Here is an 11,596-nt window from a genome sequence, read left to right on the forward strand (position 1 = left end):
GTATATTATAGGAGTGATTTCAATAGCGAGAGAACAATCCGTCAGTTAAATCTCATTAATTCTGCCGCCCTTTGTAGTTGTGCTATTGGTCACTTGATCTTAACAACACGATTTAATGGTGCCTGATTGCCGTTATTCCATATCAGACATATGTGTAGTTATTCTATCAGAGTATGGCTTTAATATTTCGTATAGCGTAGGGTAATAGAAACTCTAAGCTTATAAAAGCTATGATTCTAAATGTAATAACATTCGACTATTATTTCTTCTGTAGTAGTCATACTGTTTTATTTATTTAATTTAATGCCTGGCTATAGAAAGCCTTTCTGAGTTCATTTGCATATCAAAATATTGAGGTGATAATGATTGGTTAATCGCCATCAATGGAACCCTTAGCTATAATTTAGTTTTTATTCGTTAACAATAATAATTAATTATTATAGTACCCCCTAGTTTTGATGAAGACAGCGAATGCGAATTTGTTCATGGATGCAGCTTGAAACAAATAGGCCTCCTGGAAATACTTGATTTACTATTAATAACTATACGTGCAATCTGTAGGAAGCCTAGCCCTTTGTATACGATAATGAATGCCAATATAACGATCAGGAAAACTGATAGCTGCCATACTGCTACATTAGAGTAGAGTTAAAAGTCGACGTGATATCGGTGTTCAAACACTAGTACACTGTTGGCTCTAGTTCTATATTTTACTACAGCGCTGAAAACAGTAAATTGAACTCTACAGAAAGCCAAGATATTGACGGAGATTTAAGGCAAACTGCCACACGTCGAGTTTACATATGCTAGCAAATTTGTCCAAGCCCAATTTTAGAGGATAAATTTATTTACTGGATGCAATCGTTTCTAATCTACTGTGTGTAAAGATCTAAGTGTTGCCAACAATTTATCATAATCGATTCCTGTTGACTGATGTTTTATATTTTTCTCTCAATTTTAGAAATAGAAAAAGGATTAATACGGGCGTATCATCACTGACTCTATCCGGATTCATTAAAATAAAATTTGATCAGTCCAGTACCTATAAAGTAGTCAGAGGTAAGCCAAGTGTAATTTGCTTACGTTATTATTTGAAAGATAGAAAGTCAAAGCTTAGTAATACTACTTTACTATCCTGACTTCACTGTTGTTAATTTAAATGTTAGATCTGTAATGGCTAGTCTTACTATTGTTGCTACATTAACATCAGTTAAAAAGAATTAATGCTAATTACGGTTACTGTAGCTAACTAAAGGCTATGACACATTTTTTTTCTGCAGCCCACAGAGTGGAATAGTACGTAGTATGATTTAAAGTAGTAGTAATCGAATAAAGGACAATACTTTCAAGATGTAATAACTTTTCCGTTTTTCAAGAATCCTCACAGTTGTTACCAACTTAATTCTCGATTTCTAGTTCAGCAAGTTCTTTATATACTAACGCATAATACTGAACTATTCTAAGAACCTAATAATGTCCATGCGCTACAACTATAGCAGACCATTAATTACAATATAATTATACATGCTCACAGAATCGTAAGAACAACTATGACGTCTCAGTATTAAAAATCTATTTTTACTACATCATAAGTTCGGAAACTCTCTCTACGTATGCTAATTAATAACCAGTTTTACCAATTCTTAATACTAGTAACTGGAGAAGCATACACTTTTCCACTATTAAGCCTTACAATACTGTATCTATAATGGTTCTGTAAGTGTTGTGTATTTGTCGTGGGGAACAGGTTCGAACTCAAAAAATACACGTGCTTTTTCTGGACTACAATCTAACTTTATTCCACATCATATACTAGATAGTAGATACCGCTAAAATCCCCTCGTATTCACTCTATCACAGCTATATATATGTAACCATACGATACACAGAGATTCCACGCCTGCGCATAATACAATACCCAATCATGTGATAATTGATAAATACTCAATACTCTTTAACCATCAATCGTTATCATTCGAGCATGTTATTGTTAACCTATCGATACGAACCGAGTCAATCAAAACAAGAATACCTTACACTACTAGTATTAACCAAGTCTGAGAATCAGATATACGACAGTAAGTCTTGTTACTAAAAATCGAGACAATATCTAGAGAGTAACCAATTCTTAGGATTAACCGTAGCATGCATACCATTGGTTCTTATCCCAACACTTTTGCACTCATTCTATGTAGCTCAGTCTCCAACTTTGTCGCAAGCAAGCTTACGACAAGATTTACGTAAAAACAAATTTCGAAATTTTCCAGGAATCAGTTCCCTTAACTACTCTCAAGAACTTAGATGCCTTTACTTCTACGCTACAAAACTAGAGAACTGATTTTATTCCTATAGCTGCTAAGCTTATATACCTTTCGGCAGTAGCTGACATCGATGAATCACCTTACAACAGCAATTATCGATAAGGACACTTACTTACTGATTTTACATAATAGTTTGCTTGTACCGAATTCAATTACTATATAAGAATCCTATTACAATATATCATTTACTATAACACATTGTAACTTCAGTAGTTCCTACTATAAGCAACTAATTGTAATCACTATATACCAAATAAATGTTGAATTCGCTAAATTTAATCATTTAATTCTTCACGGTACTTCGTACTGTGACAAACTTACAGCCATTACTAAATAAATGATCGTATTTAATTTCTAACATTTCTACAGAATAGAAAGTACAAGCATAAGTAGTATCCTAAATTAAGATGGATAACGAGGACTATAAAATTGTAGTGGCTTCCTCTGATCAGGTAAAGTGGGTTATTAAAATGGCCGATAGTGAAAGTTGGAATCCCGGCTGTAAAGATGCAACTACTTTCCACCAAGCTGATCCAACAGGTTTCTTTATTGGCTTGCTCAATGATCAACCGATTGCCTGTATATCGGCCGTTAAATATGAGGAATTTGCTTTTATCGGATATTATATCGTTGAAAAGGAATATCGAGGTAAAGGCTATGGATTAAAGCTATTTCAGCATGCAATGAATACCGTCAAGGATTATAAAAAAATCGGACTTGATGCTGTACTTCAACAGGTAAGCAATTACCAAAAGTTTGGCTTTCAAACTGTTCATCGTAATATGCGCTACATTGGACCGATTGGTAAATTAGAGAGCCCTTGTGATAACATTGTGGAAGCTAAAAGTGTGGCCTTTGACAAAATGGTAGAATATGATAGACACTTTTCCCCTGGCCTTCGAAAGTACTTTTTAGCTTCGCTAATGAATACAGGAACAGATCGTAGCTTGGTTTATTTGGATAATGATAAAGCTATTCAAGGATATGGTACTATACGAAAAGCTGTTTTGGGCTATAGAATTGGGCCTTTATATGCAGAAAATACTGACATTGCCGAGACTTTAATTCGTGCGTTAGTAGAAACATTCCAAGATTGCAAAATTCTTTTGGATGTTCCAATGGAAAACGAAATGGGCATCAAACTTGTTGAAAAACTACAATTAGAAGCAATATTTGAAACTGTCAGAATGTACACAGACGGAACCTATGCATATGATGTCAACAAAGTTTTTGCTGTTACTTGCTTAGAACTTGGATAAAGTTGATTTTAGCTAGGAATGCATGCTAACACTGTACGTTGCTAGTAATTGAGTACTTATAAGTTCGAAAAACTTTTGTAGTATTTAATGAAATGTAGAATGGGATTGTAAGGTTATAACAATAGCGATACGAAATAGAGTTAGACATTCTAAGGTACATTTAAGTGGTAAGAAGTACATAGATAAATGATGCTTGATATGTTCTACGTTATTCCTCATTATAGACTCAATGTTAATGAATACCATGAATTCTTTTCGGTTGTATCTTAACTATTGTCTTGTTTAATTTGTGTACCTATTTTTCATCATCAATTAGTAGCTGGTTTATACTAAGTGTGATATTAGATCATGCAAATTCACATTATTTGGATAGTCAAGTCACATTGGTGAGGCTCTTACATCACTCTGCCGCGATTATTTCTCCGCTTAATATTGCATATTTATAAATCCACTTTAACTTATTGGTTATATCTCTAGAATCTTTCATAATCACGTAATATGTGGCGAAATGTGATCATTTATGTTATGATGTAGATTGCATGCTCTATGTAGTCTCAAACGGTGTTTAATGTATTTCTGGCAAGTTTACAGATGCAAATAAATGTATTTCTATGATTCTGGATCGTATTTTATTTATCATTGTGTATAACATATGCATTCGTCACAATATGAGAGTATGTTTACTGAAAGTAGATAAAATTATTTTACCAACGCTTGTTTCCCAACAATTACAGTGTTCCAAATAGGAAACTCATTTAATGAGATCTCCTAAACTAACGAAACTATGTTGACTATCCGTACCGTATCGTACTTTTTATAAAATACTTCTAGTTTTTCCACCAATTCAGTTAATAAAATACAATTTGGCAACCTATTGCAACTGTTTACGCGCATATTAGGAAATCGTCGAGATCGACGAATTAAAATTCATTACCGTATATAAGTAGTTTAACTATTAGGATAAAGTTTGCACCAATGTGCAATAAAGACGTATACAGTTACTGATCAATACTTTAATTTTACTTGTAGCTATAAAAACATGACGGAAAGTGTGATGTTTCGGAAGATTGTGGATTCGTCATGATCACAGTAAATTACCAGAGTTAATTTAGTAGAGGAATAGAGTTTATTGGAATTAGTGCAAAGGAAAAAACCGTATGAGATTACAGCGTGTATAACGACGTGACTAGTCGAATAGCTATAGTAATGTAGCATAGGTAAAGCGTGCAAGCTTACCGTGTAACTAGCAGAACTAACTAACGAGATAGGTGAAAGAAGATAGCTTTTATAATGTATGAAGCACAGCAGGAGGAAATCATAAATGACTAATAAGAATATGTTACTTCTATGTTAAGACAGGGCTACGATATAATTCAGCTAGATTCAAAGCGATTTCCACAGAGTATTTTGTTAATATAAATTATACATATTTAGAGTTATGCTACAATCTAGTGGAAATTGACTTTTACTAAAAATAGACTATACCGTATTTAGAAGTAAACACTACAGAAAGTAGAGCACGACGGGCGATAGTTTAAGACAATTACAAGTGAGAACAAACTGCAAGCGATTCCATAAAACACATACTTGACGATTACTTTTAACTCTAAAATGATGTTATCATGAATAAGCTATTTGCTTGAGAATGCAAGAACTTCATTTATATGTCGTAAAAATTAGATAATAATTACTGTTAAAACCATAGATTCTTATTACAGGCTTTTAAATTATAATTCATTATATAATTAATTTGTATATCATACGAACGACCTTTGAATTATTAGTATTGTATAAGTATATGAGATTCCTTTTTTGATATAATCTTTCTCTTCAGAACTTTAATCTTAATTAAATCTGAACAATTATTTTTGACGTCCATTGGTGTCATAGTCTATAAGAATCGCGATTTAACATAACGAAGATGTATTTTTTTGTCTACTTCATACCAACTATATCATAAAATTTGTTTCAAATTGCTCATTTGATTTAGGTTTCGAGGATATATCCTCTATAGTTCGAGATGGTTGCTAAATGAGTTGTAAAGGTAGAAGTCAAACGCATTTTATTTCTCAATTCAAAGTCTTAGAAAATTATAATTATCTTAGCTTACTTAGATTCAACACATTTTCGCTCCAAAAAGGAATTTTACGCAGTTATGATAATCATGCATACTATATGGATGGATACTACTGATTTTTCTTTCTCTTAACTCGGAGTTGTTAATAGCCATTATTTATCTGCATTTATACCTATAGGGTCAGGTTAGTCGTAGTCACTATTTAATGAAAAGTATTAATGCAATACAGTACGGTATTTGCTTATCTATAATCGCTACTATCGCTATGGCTCGTTAACCATGATAATTTACCATCTACGTATTTAACTTGCTCTTTAATGATTAAATCAATAGCTTGTGGATAACATCGGTGCTCTGCTGTTTTAATTCGTTGGCTTAAGGTCGTCTCTGAATCATCAGGCAATATCGGTACACTTTCTTGAACTATGATAGGGCCGGAATCAACCTTCGCCTACATTTCAATTTTTGTATTGAGATTATAACAAAGTGTGCAAATATATGATTATAACTAAGCTTATGCCAACGAGAGAATATATCAGACACTATATGTGGCACAGAAGCAAGATTCATATTATCAGTAGAATTAGAAATATTACCTCAACGAAGTGAATAGTGCAGCCTGTTATTTTTACTCCAGCAGTGAGAGCTTGTAAAACTGCTCCACAACCTGGGAATGCAGGCAGTAAGGATGGATGCGTATTTATTATTTTCCCCTTCCACTGATTAACAAAATCTATAGTTAAAATTCTCATAAATCCTGCTAAGCAGATTAAGTTAACAGATTTTTCTTTTAACACATGATCCAGTTCCTTTTCAAATTGCTTCCGCGTAGTATAACGTTTATGATCAATTACCTAAGGAAACAAACTCATTAAACGCCGTTCATTTTCATCGAATTCTAATATTGGTTTGCACTACTATGTTATCATTAATTCATCATTTGAATAACAATTTCTAATGGTAAGTTGTTAGAAAAGATTATGATAGTCTAAATGCTTACGATATTTTCAATGTTATTCTGCCTTGCTCGCTCAAGTCCCGCTACTTTATCGACATTAGAAATAACCAAAACTACTTCTATTCGATATTTTTCAGCTTTAGCGTAATCTATGATCGCTTGTAGATTGGTTCCAGTGCCAGAAATCAGAACAGCGAGACGATACTTTTTGGGCAACGAAACTGAAATATTTTTAACTGTTACAACGCCAAAAGCTTTTATGTCATTATCAGCTCAGAAAGATGTAGAAATTAAAAAAGCCAATTACCTACGATGTTTTGATCATACAGAACTTCATACAGATGTTGCACTTGAATTTTTAGCTCTCCAGGTCTAATACTTTCAATATTGCCTATAGACCAGTACTCTTCTCCGCTGGCTGCTAATAGTTCGAGCAATGCATTGTGAGCATTTGCACTACAAATCAGTACAGCTCCAATGCCACAGTTAAAAGTTTTTAACATCTCATCAGGGTAGACATTGCCTGCTCGGTAGTAATAATTAAAGTAGATTTAAAACTCACAATCTATTTATCGAGAATTCGACCTACTGTCTTCGTACATGCTGCACCGTTTACCTTCGTTTGCTATCCATTTAAATACATCAGCCATTTTCCATTGATGAGCATCAATTACTGCTTTACAATTTTGGGGTAAAATGCGGCTAACATTATCTACTAAGCCACCGCCAGTAATATGAGCATAAGCTTTCACCAACGATGATCTTAGCACCGACAATAATGATCGACAATAAATTTTCGTTGGAATTAAGAGGGCTTTACCTTTAGAAAATGTTATGAAGCAGTCAGAATTTTATTGATCTTCGCATATGGCGAAAATTTCTTCATAAAAGTATTATAAAACAAAACTGGTATGCAGTCGTTACTCTAGCCATTTATACATACCTAATGACATTGGAGCTGTACCAATATTGGATGAATGAATCGAAAATGGTGCCGGCATATCATAATGTAACTGTTTTTGTTCAACAATTCGTCTAATTAAGCTGAATCCGTTGCTATGAATTCCCGATGAAGCAATACCTATCACTTTATCTCCTACACCCGTATTTGCAAATAATAATTTGGATATGGGTCAGTCCTCTTATTAGAAACAATCACTTCAAGCTAATTATAATTAATTATCGATGAAGAAGATGTCTGGCATTTTCTCTCATATATCCGAATAGGTCTTGGCAAATGATAAAAGCTATGAAACCTACCGGGTATAATCGTATCTATTTCAGGTAGATCCTGACCGCGTTCGACATATCCTATAGCAAATCCGGCAAGATCATATGTACCAACAGGATAAAGCCCTGGCATTTGAGCAGTTTCACCACCAACAAGAGCACAACCAGCTATACGGCAGCCAGTTGCAATCCCGGAAAGTATGGCTTGGATAACTTCTTTGCCAAGAGAACTGTATGAAATGTAGTCCAACATAGCAACAGCTTCAGCGCCTCTTGCTAGGAGATCATTAACGGACATGGCAACAAGATCAATTCCAATACTATTATGATAATTAATTTCTTGACAAATCTAATTTTGTTAAAGATTCCATTTTGACAAAATAATTAGGGATTATATGGCGTCTATAATTAAATATCCAGCGGCCAAAAACAGCCTTTAAATTATAAAAATCATACCATTAACTTAGTCCCAACACCATCTGTAGTGACAATAATAGACGGACTTTGATATGTGGTAGCTGAGTAATCTAATAATGAGGCAAACCCTCCTATTTCTTCACTACAACCTCGCCTAAGCGTTGACTTAGCCAGTGATTGTATATTTGCCACGAGATCATTACCAGCTCCAATATTAACTCCGCATGCTTTATAAGTTAGGCCATCAGGTAATCTGCATCATTCAATGGTCACTGTATTATTCACGTAACTGTTATCGATATTGCGTCCTTTATATATACGGTATATACGGAAATAGTACCATGTTGGCTCATTTAAGAACTGAAATCACTTTTTGCTATATTTAAATGGTTAGTTAATGATTTTACTGTATTTAAATTATAATTATGCTCCATTAGATTGTAATAGAGAACAGTTATGTTTTGAAATTTAGGTCCTACATTGAAGTACAACTTGTTTTACTAATTTTGCATTAATAGAATACCAGGATAATCAATTTAGTCCATATAACTATAACGTATACAAAACGTGTTAGATCTCGTCTATGAAGAAAGCATTCCATTTACTGATGGAAAGGAACAGAAGTGAATGAAACTTGTAAAGTCAAAAATTACCTATCACTATCAAGCCAAGATTTAGCACCGATATCTTTCCGAAACATCTTTCCTTCAAAGTTAATGCAATCAATAGCCCGATAAGCTATGATTGATGCTTTAGAAAGAGACGATGCTTTGGCGGTCACTGTCATAACTCTTCCTTTTTTAGTTAATACTTGGTGATCCATATTATCTAAGCATTGATAAATAAAATCTTATAGCAATACTGTGATCGCTAACATAATAGCTTCAAAATCTAGAATGTTTATTAACGTAAATTTAGCGGTAGATTGAAATTCCTACAAATTTCGATGCTACAGTATGTAGCAAAATGGAATTATACGCGTAAATAAAAATTTTTTAACAGTAGTAACATAATCGTACATGAGAAGATTAAAGCTAGCTCTTAAAGTATTTCCGATGCGCAATCATTTGTAGCAAGTTACTATAAATGATTCGAAGCTCACACGATCACGATAAGATCTGCTATTAGTCGTTTATGTCGACCATTATCTCGTTTTTAATCAAAATATTCAGGTCAGATTGATTTATAGGTATTTAATACTACGATACTAGGATGCTATGCAGATATTATGTAAATTTCAATTTTTACCTGTTAATGCAGTTCCAGCGTGGAATATTTCTATACCAGCAAATGTGGCAGCTTTATTAATGCTATAAATTTCAACATCAGTCTGGTATGGTCCTGGGTAACCTCTACTCACTAATACTACTCCTACGGCATAATCTGGATGCCATTCAACGATACGATTCAAGTTTTGCTTGATGCAATCTTCCAGAATATTGAACAAGTCGCTTTTCAGTAAAGGTAGTAAAACCTAAAGCAACATGACAGCGCTGTTCACACTAACGCCTATTCTTAGTATTTCTAGTTATGAAAGAATAGCTGAATACAATTTATTTGCTAATACTATTAAAAATGAAACCCATACAGTCCTACCAGGCCATCAATCAGCCATTAGGCATGTACTACTATTTCTTGGAGTTTTACCTGTGCTTCAGGATCACCCAATCTACAATTGAACTCTAGTACTTTCGGACCGTCATTTGTAAGCATTATGCCAGCATATAAGATCCCGTTATATGGATGGCCAAGGCTTTTCATTTTTGAAATGATCTTGAGTATAATTTCTTCCCGGATACATCTGTCATCGTCATCTGAAACCTAATATTGGCATGTTACAAAATTTAGAAGGCTTTATTAATGGCTTGCTTACAGGATAATGAGTTTATTCTGGTCGCATTTTAGCATAATTATAGCAATGCATATTAATATTACAACTTTCAAGTGTAGAGCTATCTTTGCAAAATTCATCAATGAATACTAACCTTAGTATATGGAGCAAATGCCCCCATTCCTCCTGTATTTGGACCTAAATCGCCATCGTATAGTCTCTTATAATCGTGGACGTATGGCATTATGCTGACATTAGCCCCATCGCAGAAAGCTAGAACCTAATGAAAATCGTGTACATATAGTTAGCCTTTATTCCAATCTACAATCGAATGAGCCGTAAATCCTTTAAAAAGGGAAAAGTACAGCATATTTCTTGATTAATGACTAGCCCATTACCGAGATTTCATCTCCATGCAAGCATTCTTCAATAATGACCTTTTTCTCTCCAAATTTATTATTCTGTACGGAACAAGAATAGTCAAGACATTACTACAGTTGATAGTTTCGAGCTCGTTCAAGTAACTTGAAAGATAAAATCTACCGCAAAATGATAGCTGTAATACGTACTATTAAAATGTCGATGATGGCTGTTTCCGCTTCTTCTTGACTACAACAAATAGTAACACCTTTTCCAGCTGCAAGGCCATTTGCTTTAATAACGTAACGAGATTGTTGATTGCTACAATTAAAAGAAAAAATAACTTGGATCATTTTGTGTGCAGTACCGCTTGTGGTGTTGTAATTAATCGCAATCTTCCCAAAGCTAAAGAATTTAAAGTAAGTATGACCACAAGTACGGCAATGGTCGTTTTTAAACTACCTTCCAATGTAATCGATCGCTTCTTGAAATTGAGTAAAGGATTTCCATTTAGCGGTAGGAATATTGCATGACTGCATTATTTCCTTGGCATAGCACTTATCCCATTCCAATCTTGCAGCTGCTTTACTTGGACCAAAGCACGGAATTTGTCTCTGTTGTAAGAAATCGACTATTCCATCGGCCAAAGGTGCCTCAGGTCCAACGACCACCATCGCTATTCGCTCATGCTGGCACCAGGCTGAAATTTCATCAAAATTGTTCAATGAAAGATGAACATTAGCTGATTTCCATTCATTTTCGGTACCACCATTGCCTGGTGCTACATATACCTTCTGAATATCAGAATTTTCAGACAGTTTACAAGCTATTGCATGTTCCCTGCCTCCACTGCCAAGAACTAGGACCGTTTTCATTGAGCGTATTGCAAACAGCGGCTACGTTTTGCTCTAAAGTTGGCCAAATCAATGGATTTGAAAATCAAATTTTAGCGTCTGATAGGCCCACAAGTACCGAAATAGTCGGACTCAAGTCTGATAATTGTATAATTATATGCAGTCAAGATTGTAAAATAGGGATGCCTTGATTGTACAGTCTTCCCATTTACGACAGGATACAGTAATGTTCATTTGACTTTAAAGTTCTACTCTTACGGTAAGTTGTATTGGTTGTCTGCCTACAGAG

At 34.2% G+C, this 11,596-nt stretch overlaps 2 protein-coding genes across 2 annotated transcripts; one reads left to right on the forward strand and one right to left on the reverse strand.

The window, feature by feature from the left end:
- Window positions 1-2,791: 2,791 nt before the first annotated feature.
- Window positions 2,792-3,580, forward strand: TRIADDRAFT_61619 (uncharacterized protein; the record flags this gene model as incomplete). Its single annotated transcript, XM_002117511.1, has 1 exon — window positions 2,792-3,580. One exon carries the CDS (start codon window positions 2,792-2,794, stop codon window positions 3,578-3,580), a length of 789 nt encoding a protein of 262 aa, XP_002117547.1.
- Window positions 3,581-5,898: 2,318 nt separating this feature from the next.
- On the reverse strand, window positions 5,899-11,328 carry TRIADDRAFT_61620 (uncharacterized protein; the record flags this gene model as incomplete). Its single annotated transcript, XM_002117559.1, has 15 exons — window positions 5,899-6,108; window positions 6,254-6,511; window positions 6,658-6,869; window positions 6,923-7,138; window positions 7,232-7,435; window positions 7,559-7,711; window positions 7,876-8,194; window positions 8,302-8,515; window positions 8,916-9,090; window positions 9,511-9,736; window positions 9,910-10,083; window positions 10,248-10,373; window positions 10,492-10,554; window positions 10,663-10,774; window positions 10,916-11,328. 15 exons carry the CDS (start codon window positions 11,326-11,328, stop codon window positions 5,899-5,901), a joined length of 3,075 nt encoding a protein of 1,024 aa, XP_002117595.1.
- Between the last annotated feature and the right edge of the window lie 268 nt (window positions 11,329-11,596).

The sequence above is a fragment of the Trichoplax adhaerens genome, genomic scaffold (assembly GCF_000150275.1).
Source record: "Trichoplax adhaerens TRIADscaffold_25 genomic scaffold, whole genome shotgun sequence".
In the NCBI taxonomy this organism is placed as follows: Eukaryota; Metazoa; Placozoa; class Uniplacotomia; order Trichoplacea; family Trichoplacidae; genus Trichoplax; species Trichoplax adhaerens.